The 17,983-nt window shown below is 44.6% G+C and overlaps 2 protein-coding genes across 4 annotated transcripts in view; both read right to left on the bottom strand.

Moving 5' to 3' along the window:
* Ube2w (ubiquitin conjugating enzyme E2 W) overlaps positions 1–13,072 on the bottom strand; it is a 43,514-nt gene extending 30,442 nt beyond the window's left edge. For 2 of the 3 annotated variants that reach the window (XM_090338950.1, XM_090338951.1), the window contains exon 1: positions 12,971–13,072. In XM_090338950.1, coding sequence (XP_090195076.1) covers positions 12,971–13,072 — 102 coding nt within the window. The remainder of the gene's footprint in view (positions 1–12,970) is intronic. The other variant, XM_090338952.1, reaches the window with a different exon arrangement.
* Stau2 (staufen double-stranded RNA binding protein 2) overlaps positions 1–17,983 on the bottom strand; it is a 616,065-nt gene that overhangs the window by 332,223 nt on the left and 265,859 nt on the right. The gene's annotated exons all lie outside the window — the stretch shown is intronic.

Genomic DNA, 17,983 nt, shown 5'->3' on the forward strand with positions numbered 1-17,983 from the left:
GCTGTCCCTGAGCCCCTTGGTGCTCAAGGCTAACATTCTATCATTTGAGCCACAGCACCATTTCCAGTTTTTGAGTGGTTAATTGAAGAGAAGAGTCTCATGGTACTTTTCTGCCTGTGTTGGCTTCGAAATGCAATCCTCAGATCTCAGCCTCCTGAGTAGCAAGGATTACAGGGCATGAGCCCAGTCTAAGACTATCCACTTTGTAATACGGGGCCCCTAAGATTATTTTTAAGCATATTTAACTCCAAAGATTCAAAACAAAGATTCAGAACATAAACTAAGTATACCTAGGCACACACTGCTGGCACTAAGAAAAGCACTTAGCCTATAACAATCTATAGCTACATTTGAATGCACTTAGTATATGAATCCTGATACACAGAACTTGCATGGCAGACACTTAGTATAAAATAGTTATTACACAGAAATTTCAGGAAAACCGGTAGGACAGTTAACACGTACTCTGTACAGGAAGTGGATAGTCTTTGCTAGAACTATGATTACATAGAAAGCTAGGAACATATATAAGCATTACTATAGTCTCAGATTAGATTCTTAAAGGTTTTCCATACTAACATACACTGACACCTCTAAGGTCTTCTGAACTCAAATCAGACCCAAAGAGATACATTACAATTTATGCAATGCATATAATTTTCCTACCCAAATTGCTACATGGTAGGAATGATAGTAAGTTCCAGGACCAGCACAAAAATCAATCAGACAAAGTAGCTGAATTCACAAACTCAGAATCTGAGAATGGGAATGGCTGTAGAATTAAAATAAATTGACAAATAGCTCTAACTAAAATTTGCTTCTGTATAATTTAATTTTTCTTTTCTGGAACTAGGGCTTGAACTCAGGGGCCTGAGCTCTACCACTTGAGCCACAGCACACTTCTGGCTTTTTTTTTTTCTGAGTAGTTTATTGAAGATGTGAGTTTCATAGATTTTCCTGCAGGGGGTGGCTTTGAACCTCAATCCTCAGATCTTAGTCTCCTAAGTAACTAAGATTATAGGTGTGAGCCACGGGTTCCCTGCTCAATTTTTTCTACTCTTTTCTTTCCTTCTTTCCTTCCTTCCTTCCAATGCAAATCCTGGGGCTGAACTCAGAGCCTAAGCGCTGTCCCTGAGCTTCATTCAAGGCTATCCCTCTACTTGAGCCACAACACCTTTTCTGGCCTTTTCTGCTTATTTGGTACTGAGTAATTGAACCTAGGCCTTCATGCATGCAAGGCAAGCACTCTACCACTAAGCCACATTCCCAGCTCCCCTGGAAATTTAAGTGTCTTTTTGTGTGACTAAGGAGGCACACCTAGAGAACCTCAAGATGGAGACTGGCTGAAAAAGGATGGAGACTAGCTGCTGAATAAAGTGTTGGAATCTGTAGCTTTTGGAGAGGGGCTAAATGTAGAATTTATCACAGATGCCAGGTTTCAAAACTCCATAAGACTTAGAGAGCTTCTAGATTTAACAACAGAATCACATGCAGAGAATATGATGAGCATAACTCCAAGAAACAGAATTCCTGTATTCCAGACCCTTAGCAATCTTGTTTTATGTACTGCCTTAACAGGCTATTATCTTTTAAAATATTCTTTGTTAATCCATCAGCAATTGAGAGTACAAGGAGTTCTGTAAGTCCACCTAGGAAAGTTGTAGGCTTGAGAATTAACCTGTAGGCTTGAGCATCTCTTACTTTGTAGTCAGGTCGAATCGTAGCTATAAGTAACTTGAAATCCTATACTTGCAATTAGTACCTAAAGTAGAAAGCAGTCTTGTGGAACCAAGCCCTCAAACTATGTGCATGTAGATAGTATATGAATTGGATTGAACTGTAGGACACCTAAGCTACCTCAGTACGAGCATGTACATACAGACACATGTGTACTTGGTGCTCCAGAAAACACACACGCCCACATACACACACAAAGGAAAATTCTGGAAGTTGGGCACTGATGGCTTTTATCTGTAATGCTAGGTACTCAGGAAGCTGAAATTTGAGGATCAACAACAGAGAACTCCTTGAGACTCCGAACTCTAACCAACCAGCAAGAAGCTGCAAATAGAATTGTGGCTCAACTGGCAGAATGCCAGCGGGGAATGAAAAGGGGAAGAGAGGCTGGGAGCCTGGCCTAGTGGTAAACTGCTTGCCTAGCATACACAAAAGCCTGGGTTTGATTCTTTCATACCACATACACAGAAAAAGCCAGAAGTGGTGCTGTGGCTCAAGTGGAAGAACTTGACAGTGCCCAGACCTTGAACTCAAGTCCCAGGACTAGGAGGGAGGGAGGGAGGGAGGGAAGGGAGGGAAGGGAGGGAAGGGAGGGAAGGGAGGGAAGGGAGGGAAGGGAGGGAGGGAGGGAAGGAAGGAAGGAAGGAAGGAAGGAAGGAAGGAAGGAAGGAAGGAAGGAAGGAAGGAAGGAAGGAAGGAAGGAAGGAAGGGAGAAAGGGAGAAAGGGAGAAAGGGAAGGAAGGAGGGAGGGAGGGAGGGGACAGGCAGGCAGGCAAAAGAAAAAGGGAAGGGAGAGAGAGGATGCAAGGCCCTGGAGTTTAAGCCCCAGTACTGGTGCTTCGCACACACCCCCACACACAAAAAGGTATGTAAAGCATTAATGGTTGTGAATACAGTATCAGACAAAATAAGCCAATGAGCCACCTGGCACCTCATGCCTATAATCCTAGCTACTCAGGAGGTTGAGATCTCATCTTCAATTAAACACCAAAAAAGCTGGAAATAGAGCTGTGGCTCAAGTGGTAAAGCACTAGCCTTGAGCTAAAAAGCTCAGGTACAGTGCTCAGGCCCTGAGTACAAGCCCCAGGACTGGCAGACACACACGCAGGCAGACACACACACATGTGCATGCACACACACATGCAAGCTAATGAATTTACTTTCGGAAGGTTAAATTTTGCAATATGTGAATTGTATTTCAAGGGAAAAAATTACCTCTTAACTGATATAGAAGGCTCATAATTTCACTTAACTGCCAAATTTTGAGGGGGACTGGCCAAGAATATATTTTTTTGTAAATCATACTTTCACCTTCCTTCCTATAAAGTAGAAATACGAGATTTCACATGGTAAATAATCATAAATCTTTTTTCTCCTTCCACTGATAGCCAACAGGGACCAGGAATCAGAAAAAAAGGGGGGGAGGGGAAGAGTATTTGGAAAAGGAGTTTTAAAACAAAAAGCCTATAAAATGTCTATTTTGCCTGTCGCGGGGCTTGAACTCAGGGCCTGAACACTGTCCTTGGACTTTTCTCAAGACTAGTGTTCTACCACTTGAGTCACAGCACCACTTCCAGCTTTTTTTCTATGTAAGTGGTACCAAGGATTCGAACCCGGGTCTTCGCACATGCTAGGCAAGCACTCTACCAGTAGGCCAAACTCCTGGCCCTAAAATGCCTAGGTGGTTTTTTTTGTTGTTGTTGGGTTTTTTTTGCCAGTCTTGGGCTTGGGTTCAGGGCCTGAGCACTGTCCTTGGACTTTCTCAAGGCTAGAGCTCTATCACTTAAGCCTCAGCACCATTTCCAGCTTTTTTTTCTATGCATGTGGTACCGAGGAATCGAACCCAGGTATTTGTGCATGCTAGGCAAGCACTCTACCACTAGGCCAAACTCCCGGCATTTTAGGGACATGAATCTGTAATTTCACTCAATGATGGTTTGTGAATAATCCAAAGTAATTACTTATAAGCCGCCTGAAAATAGAATATGAATGTGTGATTACCTCCTCTTACTAAATGTTAACCTTCTTCCATCCAGCCAAATCAAGTCGATTGTCTAAGACTAGAAAGAGGAAGAAAATGGAGAAATTTCACAACCATTTCTCTCACAATTACATCACTACTTTTAGAGCTGACAAACATCAAGCACTATGCACTATCTTTCCAAAATATTAAGCCATAAAGTATCAACTTAGGTAGGCTTTAAAACGTCAAGTTTAAAAAGTCTGAGCTAAATTCTAAAGTTGAGCTGAGCATAGTGACTGAAGCATGTGATCCTACCTACTTTGGAAGTAGAGGTCAGAGATCAAGGTTCAAGGCCAATTGGGCATAAAAATCCTCAAGATGGGTGCAGTGACCAGCTTGTTATCCCAGCTACAGAGGAAGAATAATGGCTGGGTGTAGTGGTGTGCACTTGTCAACCCCAGCAATAAAAATAAACACAATAGGGCGATTAAAGCCCAGGCTGGGCATAAAGGAAGATCCTAACTTGAAAATAAGCAATACAGGGGCCAGCAGTTTGGTCTAGTGATAGAGTGCCTAGCATGCATAAAGACCAGGGTTCAATTCCTCCGTACCATATACATATAAAAAGACAGAAGTAGTGCTATGGCTCAAGTGGTAGAGCTCTAGTCCTGACAAAGCCCAAGGACAGTGCCCTGAGTTCAAGCCCCAGCACTGGCAATAACAATAACAACCAATGAAAAAAGTAGCTGGATACTGTGGCTACTAATCCTAGCTACTCGGCAAGCTGATATCTGAGGATTGTGGTTCAAAGCCAGTTGAAAATATAGCCAAGGCCAAACTGGCTAAGTATTCCAAACCATGAACAAGCTGTAAGAAAGCAAAACACTGCCATGCTCACACCTATAATCCTAGCTACTCAAGAGGCTGAGATCTGAGGATCAAGGTTCAAAGCCAGCCAAGGCACAAAAGGACCTGAGACTCTTATCTCCAATTAACCTCTAGTAAAGGGAAGTGGGGCTTGGCTCAAGGGTAGGGTAGTAGCTGAAGAGCTCAGGGACAGCACCCAGGCTGAATTTAAACCCCATGACCCACAAAAAAAAAAGAAAAAATACAAATTATAAAATGAAAAATAAACGATTTGGATGAATTTTACAATCTGGATGAAAACAATAGTGCTACACTTTTCAGAACTTTAAAATCATGTAAAAATTCACAATAAATGCTGTTTAGGTATGGAAAGTCTGGGGAAAATAATCAGAGTCCATAAAGTACGAAAACAGAAAAAATGTACAACAAAGAACTTTCCATTTAATATTTTAAGATTTCTTGACTTGCCAAGATTAAATGTATTCCTATATCTAACTTCTGCCAATTTTAAAGTACCCATGAGCATACTATTCTCTTAAAAATGATTTCTTAAAATATAACCTAACTGCAAGCTTACTTGGTGATTTGTGACTTTGCTTTAGGAATAATGGGACAGGAAAAGCAAAAAACAGGAAAGAATACAAGGATCCAGGTAAGTGTGGAAAGTACCACACTGAACTACATATACAAGTCTAGCAATACATAGATTCCCCTCACTGGAGCTGTGCCAGGACACTTGTTCCCGCATCTCTGCCCTGTTCCCATATTCTTGTTTCCAGCTTCCCTATTCTATGTGTGGCACGACTGAAAAGAAGGTTGAGAAGCACTGGCAAAATAAAAGCAAAGCTGAGTGTAGTGACACGTGCCTGTGATCCCTGCAGGACAGAGGTAGAATGACCTTGAATTTGAGGCTAGTGAGACCCCATTTCAAAAAACATGAAATTTCAGTATACATTATGTAGAAAATAAACAACATAACTTATGGCCAGCATGGGAGGGGAAAATTGGGGGAAAGTGAAGGGATATCATCCAAAAAGAAATGTACTCATTTCTTGACATATGATATGTAACATCACCTTTATAATAATAAAATACATACACAAACAGCCCAGCCCTTCTTGGGACTTAAACTCAAGGCCTGAGCACTGTCCTTGGGCTTTCTCAAGGCTAGAGCTCTGCCCTTTGAGCCACAGCACAATTTCTAGCTTTTTCTATGCATGTGGTACCAAGGAACCCAATACCAGACATTGTGCATGCTAGGCAAGCACTCCACCACTAGGCCAAACTCCTGACCTAATAATATTTTAAAAGTACTGGGGCCAGGAGTTTGGCCTAGTGGTAGAGTGCTTGCCTAGCATGCACGAAGACCCGGTTCGATTCCTCGATACCCCACATATATAGCAAAAAGCTGGAAGTGGTGCTGAGGCTCAAGTGGTAGAGTGCTAGCCTTGAGAAAGTCCAAGGACAGTGCTCAAGCCCTGAGCTCAAGCCCAGGACTGGCAAAAAAAAAAAAAAATTAAGATAATAAAAAATGAAAATATTAAAAAAAAAGAAAAAGTACTGTACAACACCTTTATAATAACAATTATATATATATACATTTTTTTTTTGGTCGATCGTAGGGCTTGATCTCTGGGCCTGGGTGCTGTCCCTAAGCTCTTCAGCTCAAGGCTAGCACTCTGCCACTTGAGCCACAGTGCCACTTCCAGTTTTCTGGTGGTTAAGTGGAGGTAAGAGTCTCATAGACTTTAGTGCCTGCGTTGACTTTGAACTGCGACCCCCAGATCTCAGCCTCCTGAGTAGCTAGGATTATAGGCATGAGCCATTGGCGTCTGGCCAACAATTAAAATATTTTAAAGTTTTTCAAATAAAAAAGTCTGGTAGTTGGTAACTGATAGCTCACATCTACAATTCTAGTTACTCAGGAGGCTGAAATTGGAAGGCTAAAATTCAAAGCTAAGAAGAGCACTGAAGTCTCTGAGATTCTTTTCTCTAACCATCAAAAGGCCAGAAATGAAGCTGTGGCTTAAGTGGCAGAGGTCTAGCCTTTAGCAGAAAAGCACAGCTCAGCCCTGGAATTCAAGCTCTAGGACTGTCACAAAAAAAAGAAAGAAAAGAGAGAGAGAGAGAGAGAGAAGAGAAAGAGAAGAGAGAGAGAAGAGAGGGGGAGAGAGATGGGGAGAGGGGGAGAGAGGGAGAAGAGAGCACACAAGCAAGCAGTTATAGCCCAGTCACAGAGGACTTGCCAACCTTTCCTCCAGTCCTCAAGATTAACAAGATCCATCAATACCCTGAAGCAGTGTCCACAGATAACATCATATGCACTATCTAGAACCTCCATTCCTGACCTCTGTGTAGATGGCATCATGGGTGAAGGTGATGACCTGCTTCCAGCTGGCTGGCACTGAGGATCATATCCACATAACAATCTAATGGAAAAGCAGCCAAGAAGATCCTTACTCACAGTCCAAGGGACTACAGACAGGAAGTGTAAGAAATTCGCTTTGACGGTACTATAATTGAGCATCCAGCATGCAGAGATATAATTATTCAACTACAGCATAGAAAGAATGGACTGGCTAAATGTTCAGTTAAAGGTTGGTAGATTTTAAAGTGCTTGTGGCTCATTGAAGCTTAAGTGATGATTTTCTTACAGTTTCTGTACCGCTTCCCTTTTATTCCTTCTCCTAAGTTAAAAAAAAAGAACCTTAATAATAATAATTAATGAAAAAAGTAGCCAGGCGCAGTGGTCCACACCTATTATCCTAGCTACTCAGGAGGCTGAGAGATTCAATGCCAGCCCTGGCACTAAAAATTCTGTGACACTCTTATCTCCAATTAACCACCAAAAAACAGGAATTGGCACTGTGGCTCAAGGGATAGGATGGGTACCCTTGAGCTGAAGAGCTCAGGGACAACACCCAGGCCTAGAGTTCAAGTCCCACCACTGATAGAAAAAGAAAATCTCACATTCTGAGTTGGAGAGTTGGAGGTGTGGCTGATTGGGTATGGCTACCTAGCAAACTCAAGGCCTTCAGTTCAAACCGTTAACTACCAAAACAACCCCCCCCAAAAAAAGCCCCTAAAACTTAATATCCTCTATAATATGATCTGACAAGCATGCAATCATCCTTAATCTTGGACTTGTATAATTACTTCACACAATGAAGTGAAAAGAGCCAAGCCAAAAAAAGAGGAGGAAAAAAAATTTTATGTCTCTGGTGAAAATGAGCTTACACAACTTGTAGAGGAACTGAAGGGAAAAAACTAGAAGAGGGGGATGGAATGGGTAACAGTCCAAAAAGAAATTAACTCTTGGGCTGGGAGTTTGGTCTAGTGGTTAAAGTGCTTGCCTAGCATGCATGAGGACCCAGGTTCGATTCCTTGGTACCACATACATAGAAAAAAGCTGGAAGTGGTGCTGAGGCTCAAGTGGTAGAGCTCTAGCCTTGAGAAAGTCCAAGGACATTGCTCAGGCCCTGAGCTCAAGCCCAGGACTGGCAAAAAAAAAAAAAAAAAAAATTAACTCTTTACCTGACTTATTTATGTAACTAGCTAGCTTCTCTTTCTTTCTCTCCCTTTCTCCCTTTCTCCCTCTCTCTCTCCCTCCCTCCCCCCCCCCTCTCTCTCTCTCTCTCTTTTCTTTTTTGGCACTGGGGATCCAAGCTAGGACATTGCACTTGCTAGGCAAGCACTTTGCCACTGAGCTATCCTCCCTCCCTCCTCCTCTCTCTCTCCCTTCTGTCTCACTCTTTTTGCCAGTCCTGGGGCTTGAACTCAGGGTCTGGGCATTGTCTTTGGACACTTTTTCCTCAAGGCTAGCACTCTGCCACTTGAACCATAGTACCACTTCAGGCATTTTCTGTGTATGGAGTAACAAGAATGGAACCCAGGACTTTGTGAATACTAGGCAAGCACTCTACTACTACCAAGCCATGTTCCCAGCCCTAATGGGAACAATTTCTAAAATGTTTTTCTCAAACAGGAAATTGAAAATTGGCTGCTTACAGGAGTGGGGGCGGCACATGTAATCCTAGCTACTGAGGAGGCTGAAATCTGAGGATCTCCATTCAAAGCCAGCTGTGGCAAGAAAGTCCGTGAAATTCTTATCTCCAATTAACACCAGAAACTGGAAGTGGAAGTACGGCTCAAAGTGGTAGAAAGCTAGCCTTGAGCTGAAGAACTCAGGGATAGCTGCCCAGGCCTAGAGTTCAACCCCTATGATGGACAGACGGACGGACGGGAGGGAGGGAGGGAGGGAGGGGGGAGAGAGGGAAGAAGGAAGGGGGGGAAGAAGAGGAAGGGGAAAGGGAAGGGAATGGGAATTGCAAGTCTAACCTAACTGGATTGTTTGTATGTGGGCTTGAACTCAGGGCCTGAGCACTATCCCTGAACTTCTCTTTGGCTTGAGACACAGTGCCACTCTGGCTTTTTGGCCGCTAATTGAAGAGTCTTGTGGCTCTTTCTTCCTGGACTGGCTTTGAACCTCCATCCTCAGATCTCAGCCTCCTGAGTAATGAGGATTGCAGGTGTGAGCCACCTGCACCCAGTGTAATTTGATTTAACTGTCTTAATCTTTACTCTATTTCGGGGGGGGGGGGGTGCAGAGCCAGTGATATTGAGGTTTAATCTCAGGGAAAAGCACTTGTTAGGCAAGCACTTTACCAGTGAGCAACACCTCCAGCCCATGTCTTGGTTACTTCTGCAGTACAGTCTCATTCCCTGCCCCATGCATCTTGGCCAGGATCCACCAATTTTAAGCTTCCCATTTTAGCTAGGATGACAGGCGCCTTTAAGCCCAGCTCTTGACTGATGGAGTTTTGCCACTTTTCTACCCAGGCTGGCCTGAAACTGCAGTCCAATAGTAATCCTCCCAAGTTGCTAGGACTGTAGACAATCAACTGGCACCAAGCTATTCTTCCCTCTTACTGAGCAATCAAACTTTGTGCTACAACTGTACAGTATGGCATATTTTATACAGTTTTTTCTTTTTTGAGATAGAATCATGTCCTGTCATGTAACCCAGGCTGGCTCAAACTCATGATACTCCTGGAGGTACAGGTCTGCTCCCCCTTGTCAAGCTATGTGGCTCTTCTGGAAGTTTAAATAACCTTTTTCATTAACAACAATATCCTGGTGTGGGAAAGACAAAGAAATCTACTAATACTTTACATAAGAACAAAGTTAGAGGCCGGGAGTTTGGCCTAGTGGTTAAAGTGCTTGCCTAGCATGCATGAAGACCCAGGTTCGATTCCTCGGTACCACATACATAGAAAAAAGTCGGAAGTGGTGCTGAGGCTCAAGTGGTAGAGCTCTAGCCTTGAGAAAGTCCAAGGACAGTGCTCAGGCCCTGAGCTCAAGCCCAGGACTGGCAAAAAAAAAAAAAAAAGAACAAAGTTAGAGAAGCATTCTGTGTAACAGCACACATTTTTCTAAGTGAAATCATCAAAATATTCATGTACAGGGCCAGGAGTTTGGCCTAGTGGTAGAGTGTCAAGTGGTAGAGCTCTAGCCTTGAGAAAACCAAAGGGCAGTGCTGAAGCCCTGAGTTCAAGCCCCAGGACTGGCCAAAAAAAAAAAAAAAGGTAATTCAGTATTATATTAGAAGTTGATGGTGCTCTAGAAAAACAGTATGGAAGGAAGTTAGGACATGAAATTCTTTTTTTCTACCACCTGAGCCACAGCACGACATCCAGCTTTTTCTATGTATGTGGTACCAAGGAATCGAACCCAGGTCTTCATGCATCCTAGGGAAGTACTCTTACCAAGAGGCCAAACTCCTAGCCACAAATTAACTTTTGAATTCACAAAGGTGAAACTTTGGACTGCTGTAAAGCAGGATATACTGGAGTACTTGACATACTGAATGTGTTCATTTTGTCCTTTAGTTATAGTTTTACATATAACGTAGATTATTTTAAATAACTAATCAGCCAGCACCAGTGGCCCAAACCTGTAATCCTACCTACTCAGGTGGCCGAGTTCTAAGCCAGTTCTAAGCCAGCTGTGGCAGGAAAGCCTGCAGACTCATCTACAGTTAACCACCAGAAAACCAGAAGTGGCGCTATGCCTGAAGTGGTTAAGTGCTAGCCTTAAGCAAGAGCTCAGATACAGTGTCCAGGCCATGAGTTCAAGCCCCACAAATGACAAAAAAAATAAATAAAAATAACTAATCCCAGCTGTTAAGATGGCCAGGAAATAAACTTTGTACAAAAAGTCTACCTAAATCAAGTTAATATATTTTTAGGATATTGAGAAAATCTTATCAGATATTTTCAAATACAAATAAAAGATTAAGGCTTAGGTGTACTTTATTAATTAGAACAAAAAACATCAGTTTTCAACTGTCTAAAGGTACTAAGCCAGTGGCAAGTCTGAGATGGTACTTAATGAACAGAAAAATATTGTGTATTTCTTCCACTGCTTAAGTCACCATGTAAAATTCAAGCTTATCAACATCTCTTAAAAGAAAATCTACCTTGGGGCCGGGAGTTTGGCCTAGTGGTTAAAGTGCTTGCCTAGCATGCATGAAGACCCGGGTTCGATTATTCGGTACCACATATAGAAAAAAGCCGGAAGTGGTGCTGAGGCTCAAGTGGTAGAGCTGTAGCCTTGAGAAAGTCCAAGGACAGTGCTCAGGCCCTGAGCTCAAGCCCACGACTGGCAAAAAAAGAAAAAGAAAAAAGAAAATCTACCTTACACAAATACTCAAGGGTAAATCTAATTACTTATTGTTCTTTTCAAACAATACCACATGTTGTAGATTTTAGTCTTTATTGTCTATAACAAGATGAAAACACTGACTGAAAAATAATCATCTTAAACTGGTTAAAATAAGTTTTCATTTTAATACAGGTTAAGTCTTAAAGTGGTCCTATAGTCCATCTCTTGTTCAACTGGTGTTCCACAGTTCCTTTTTCTGGCCTCAGTGATGAAACTTCAACATCTCTGGGGAGAGGAGCAAGAGGTATAATGTTTCCTGAAATTGTTCTTGTTTTCCACTGCACTATTTCGTAACAACTCAATTAGAGGAGTTATGTTATATACCACTTTATTCTGCTGAAAAGATCAGAGGAAGAAGGTAAAAAGAATACTACAAGGCAAATAGGATGAAAGAGGATAGATTGTAAGAAAAAAATAAGTATTTGCACAAGAGGAATGAATCAAAAGGAAAAAAAACTGTCACGGAAAGAGAAAAGGACAGAGACTTATTTTTTCAGAAATTAAAAAAAAAATCCTTGTAAGGAAGCATATTCCCTCTTAAAGAAAATATTACTAAAACTGAATTTCAGCTGACACTGAAGAGAGTTCGGGCTTCTCCCCCTGCATGTTTTAAGGTTACCTGGTCCTATGTGTGAATTAAAAGCAGAGTACAGATAAAGCAGTCAATCTCTTAGAGAACACACACACACCCCTCCGACTGAGGTTGCCATCTTTGCTTGACAAAACAAACTCTTTGGATTTAATGGGAGAAAGGAGTGAATTAAGTTGAGAAGCCAGAAAAGCCAGTGTACTGCTATGTAAGGTGGATGTGACATAGGTTCACGAACGCTCCTTCCAAACTCAGCTTCCACTAAAGGCGGGGGACGGGGGCCCCGCGGAGGCCCGCGGGGGGCTGCAGGGGGGCCGCAGGGCCTCAGCCGCGGTGCGACCGCAAGGGTGGGGCCCGGAGGAAAGAGATTCAGAGGGGCCAGCTCACCGGGGGGGGGGGGGGGAGAGGGAAAGGGGGCTCGGCGACACGGGCTGTCCGCGAGGACACGGGCGGCCGGGGGGCGGGGGATGAGGGACGAGCGGGTGCAGGACGGCGGGCGAGCGCAGGGCCGAGCCCACAAGGTGCCCGCCGGGCAGAGGACCCAGCGGCGAAGGGGAAGAGGGGCCGAGCAGGTCGGGAGGCCGGGCGTGGGAGGCCTGGGCCGCGACAGCCCTGCTCCGGGTCGCCCGCGCTCTCCTCAGCGGCTCTCCTCAGCCCGGGAGGCCGCGGCGGGCGGGCGCAGCTGTTTCCGCCGGGCCGGGGAACCCAGGGTGGAGAAGGCATCCCCGCGGCTGACCCCGAGAGAGCAAGCCAACGGCAGCCGCCAGGGCAGGGGGACCACCACCACCGCGGAGCCGGCCACCGACCACCCCCCTTCCCACTCCGGCCCTCCTCACGCGTCCTTCCCCCGGCCCGTGGCCACCAACTTCCCAGCTGGCAGGCGACCGCCCGAGACCCCTGCCCCACCCCCCCGCCCGCTTCCTCTCGCCGCCTCACCCCTCCCCGGCGCTCTGGCGCCGCAGGAAGTCTGGCCACCGGGACGCTCCGGAGCCCGACCGAGTGCCTCCGAGTCCAGGCTCCCGCCCTCTCCCTGACGCCCGCAGCCTCCAGGCGGCTCACCCGCCGGTCCAGATGCAGCAAACTCCCCTCACCTGCATTGACGCCATGATGGAACCATCCCCCCAAGGCCAGCGAGGCCAGAGACGCAGGGGGCGGAGCTGCCGTGCTCGCGTCACGCCGCGGGGGCCCAACATCCCGGGCGCGGGGGCGGGGCCTACGATGGGAAGGCGACGGCGCGACGCGATTGGCTGGCGAGCGAGGCGCCCGGGGGCGGGGCGCCCGGGGGAGGGAGGGGGCGGAGTGAATGAAGCTGCGGGTACCCCAGATCCCAGCTCTGCGTGCGTAGGGGACCCACCCTCTACTGGGCTGCCTTCGGAGACGATGCTCGAGTTGGGATGGGACCGCAGTTGCTGATTTTGGCAGCTGTGATGTGAGATAATGATGTCTGAATCCACCGGGATCTTGTTTTGTTTAGCAACTACAGGTGTATGATTTACATTTTTTTCTTCCTTTCCCGAGTCTTTCACACCCCTGGGGCCTGATAAAACTTCCCTTGGGACTACTTCCTGATACTTCAGGATCTGAACAGCACTTAAATTGGGGACGAGAGACACAGGTGTCCTTGTACAAAAGGATAACAAAGCAGAGCACAGGCTCCGCTGCTGATTAATTGACGGGTGCCGGTTCTGAGGCTTGAACTCAGGGCCTGAGCTCTTTCGCTCAAGGTTAGCACTCTATCACTTGAGCCACAGCTCCACTTACAGCTTTTTAGTAGTTACTTGGAGATAAGATCCTCACGGACTTTCCTGAGTGGGCTGGCATCGAACCATAATTATCTCAGATTTCAGCCTCCTGGGCCTAAGTTGCTAAAATTACAGGTGTGAGCCACCCTTACCAGGCTCACTCTGGAATTTTAAACACCAGGGCGTTTGGTTCTGTAGAGCTGAGATTCGTCTGAAAAAGAGATTGGTGAATTTTGAAGTTTTTGTTTTGTTCGTAATTTCTACACCTTAGCCGTATGCAGTTTTAAACGTCAAGTCTATCCGTAATAGGCATTGTTACGACAGTCTAAATTTGGTTAGAGATTTGGCGCTAGGCTTCAATTTTTTTTTCAATGTGTCAGTTTCACGTTATAATTCACACTTGCACTTCTAGTCTAGGCAGATTTTTCTTTAGCCTATTTTGTGATGAGCAGTTTTGTGGTCATAGGTCCTACGGATGAATTTTCGGGAGGAAATGCTGAGCATACAGAATTTATTCTAAGAATGCACCAATTCTGCCAACATTTATCAGAAGCTACACTCAAAGAGCTCTTCCGGACCTGGAGATGTCATTGGTTTTTAAGAGTAAAATGGAAGTCAAAAGCTTGCACCTCGAATTCTATCTCTTAAAAAAAAAAAAAAAAGTCAAGGTGGCTGACACATTGAGTGAAGGCATTTAACCCGAATGAAATCTTAAAATCTGTTGACTTCCTTTTTAGACATTTCTCTAAGTAAAAATCATAATGGCAACATAGGATACCATTCTTCATAAAATAAATCATGATATTCCCTGGAACATCTATAGTGTGGAATATATTCAAAACTGAAAAATATATTTAATGTATTTCAGTCAGTCTATGGCATATTAAACATACTGTTTTCCCTTGCTAGAGGGGAAGTTATTTCAGTGTATACACTTCCCTCTTTCAGACGTCAACTCTAGTGCCAAAAATGGGCAGTTTTTCCACCAAAAATAAGTTGGTTTTCCTTTTTGGAAAAATGACTGTGTCCTTGAAGTCTGGATGCTCTTGGAAACAAGGAATCCACCAGAAACATATTCTTTATTCCTATGATCTCAGAAAATTGCTCCAAGAAGATCAAACCATCTAAGCTTCACTTTGCTTATAAGTTGATTCTCCCTAAAGGTATGTGGCAACAGGTGATACCACAAACAAACCATTGTGGCATCATCAGAACAAACTGCCTACATCAACAGGTAGTAGGAGGAAGAAAAGGGGCTACAGAAATTCTAACATTGTTCACAGTAGAGGTGGTACTTATCCTCATGGGTTTCATAATTTCAGAGCCCTACTCTGGTGGCGCATACCTGTAATCCTAGCTACTCAGAAGCTGAGAACTGAGGATAGAAGTTCAGAACCAGCCCAGACATGAAAGTCGGTAGGACTCATCTCTAACCACCAGAAAACTACTGGAAGTAGCACTGCACCTCAAAGTGCTAGAGTGCTAACCCTGAACTGAAGAGCTCAGGGACAGCGCCCAGAGTTCAAGCCCCACAACCGACCAAAATATAATAATAATAATAATAATATAATTAAAATGAATCTTTAGGGCTGGGAATGTGGTTCAGTGATCAGTGCTTGCCTAACATGCATGAAGCCTTGGGTTGGATTCGTCAGTACCATATAAACAGAAGAAGCTAAAGCAGCATTGTGGCTTCTCAAGAGGTAGAATGCTAGCCTTGAGCAAAAGAAGCTCAGAGATATTGCTGAGGCCCTGACACCAAGCCCCAGGACTGGTAAAAATAATAATTTATAATAATAATAAAAGCTGGGCATAGTGGTTCATGCCTGTAATCCTAGCTACTTAGGAGGCTTAGATCTGAGGATCGCAGTTCAAAGCCAGCCCAGGCACTAAAAACCATGAGATTCTTAACCACTAAAAAAAAAACAGAAGTGGCGCTGTGGCTGGAAGAGTAGAGTGGTAGCCCTGAGCTGAAGAGCTCAGGGACAATGCCCAGGCCCAGGGGTAGGGTGTGAGCCTTGAGCTGAAGAGTTCAGGGACAGTGCCCAGACCCAGATTTCAAGCCCCATGACCAAAAAAGAAGAAAAAAATGTAATAAATAATAATAATAATGATCTTCATGGGATGAAAGATTCAACACCCATCGTTCATACCCTCCCTAGGTAATACTAATACAGGTAATAGCATATAATTACCAACCTCTTTAATTAATACATAATAGAGGGTAGTGGTACAGCTCAGTGGCAAATTAATTGCCTAGCATGGGCAAGGCCTGAAATTAACCTCCCAGCATGAAAAGGAAAAAAAAAAAAAAAAAGTCCCGTCCAGCTGGACATCAACTAGGGCCAAGAACCTAGAGGGAGGAATGAGAAGGACAGGAGACACAAAGAAGGCAGCAAGACAAGCGTCCTGATCAAGCTGCAATTTTTTTTTTTCACACAAGGGTTTATATGCCTCTTCAGGAGAGGCAGGAGGAGGTTGGGGTATAGGAACTGCTCAGGGTAGGGGGTCCGGTAGTAGGTAGTAGGATGTTTGGTTGGGGTAGAGGCCAGGTGGTAGGATGTTTGCATATCAACGCAAGCAGGCACGTGTTGCTTAGTGACCTAATTACAAGATGCAGGCACATTCTTACACTAAGAATTCAGGGAGGGGGAAAAATGTCCCTGACAAATAAATATTAAAAAGATTCTATAGCCGGGCATGCTGGCTCATGCTTGTAATCCTAGCTACTCAGGTGGCTGAGATCTGAGGATCAAGGATTCTAGCCAGTCTGGACACTAAAGAAAAGAACATGAGACTCTTGTCTCCAATTAATCACTAAAAATGGGAAGTGGGGGTCAGGCTCAAAGGGTAGGGTGGTAGCCTTGAGCTAAAGAGCTCAGGGGCAGTGCCTAGGCTGACACTGGTGTCACAGCCATGTAATACTAGCTGAAAGGGACTTCCCCAACTCCTCCCCACCTTACCCCCCTTGGCCTGTCAAGAAACTCCCTCCCTTTCCTTGTCAGAGCAGTGCGCCAGAAGACCACCGAAATGATAGGTCCCTTCAAACAGCAAAGGTGTCAGTGGTTGCCCCAGCCATCAATCAACTATGTTGAATTCCATTGGCCACCTGTGTATGGCCAGCCCAGCCACATGGCTGGCGGTCTATAAAGGTAGCCTGTAAGATTAGGCGGGGGTCGCTCTCTCACTCACATCTTAGAGACGGCTCTGACTGGTCAGTTGATGCTAGGCGCGGAATAAAACTCTGTTTAACTTAACTTCCAACTTCCGATTTTGTGTCAGACTTGTTCCTTTGATCACAGACCCTAACACTAGCTACACAGGAGGCCGAGACCCGGAAGATTGAGGTTTGAAGTCAGCATGGGCAGAAAAGTCTGCAAGACTCCATCTCCAATTAAAGTGCAAAAAAATCAAGACTGGAGGCATGGATCAAGTGGAAGAGTGCCAGCCATGAGCAAGAAAGCCAAAATAAAGTGTGAAACCCTGAGTTCCAGCCCCTTTGCCAACCACACACTATGCTGTAATTGTTTTTTTGTTTGTTTTGTTTTTTCCCAGATATGGAGCTTGAACTCAGGGCCTGGGCACTATCCTTGAACACTTTTTCCTCAAAGATTAGCCCTCTGCCACTTGAGCCACAGTGCCACTTCCAGCTTTTTCTGTATGTGTGTTACCAAGGAATGAACCCAGGGCTTCATGCATGCTAGGCAAGCACTCTACCACTAGGCCATGGACCCAGCCCAAATCTGTGAGGTTTTTTCTTTTTCTCCAGTCCTAGGCTTACTCTCAGGGCCTGAGTACTGTTCTTGGATTTTCTCAAGGCTAGAGCTCTACCGCTTGATCCTCAGCACCACTTTCGGCTTTTTTCTATGTTTATGGTACCAAGGATCCAACCCAGGTCTTCATGTATGCTAGGCCACTCTACCACTAGGCAAAACTCCCAGCTCCTGTGAGTTTTTTTTTGTGTGGGGGGGATGGTTGTGGGGCTTGAATACAGTTTTAAACAAGCAGCTGAAGGGACAAACAGAATGGACACACGGTGGAGGAAATTCATTGTTCAAAGTACACTATGTTTATGTGTGGCAACATCAAAATGAAACCCTCTCATAAATGCATGGAAATTCAAGAGGGAAGCCAGGAGTGTGGCCTAGTGGTAGAGTGCTTGCCTAGCATGCACAAAGGCCTGGGTTTGATTCCTCAGTACCGCATACACAGAAAAAAAAGTGGAAGAGGAAGTAGATTTCTCATAAATTTTATATAGGAATGAAATGAATATAGTCACTTTGGATAACAGCAATGGTGAAATTAAACACAATCCTTACATGATCTTTTAGTGGCATCATTTGTAGTAAAAATGATATTTGA

This window comes from Megascapheus bottae, chromosome 9 (genome assembly GCF_031878675.1).
Source record: "Megascapheus bottae isolate mThoBot1 chromosome 9, mThoBot2.hap1, whole genome shotgun sequence".
NCBI lineage: Eukaryota > Metazoa > Chordata > Mammalia > Rodentia > Geomyidae > Megascapheus > Megascapheus bottae.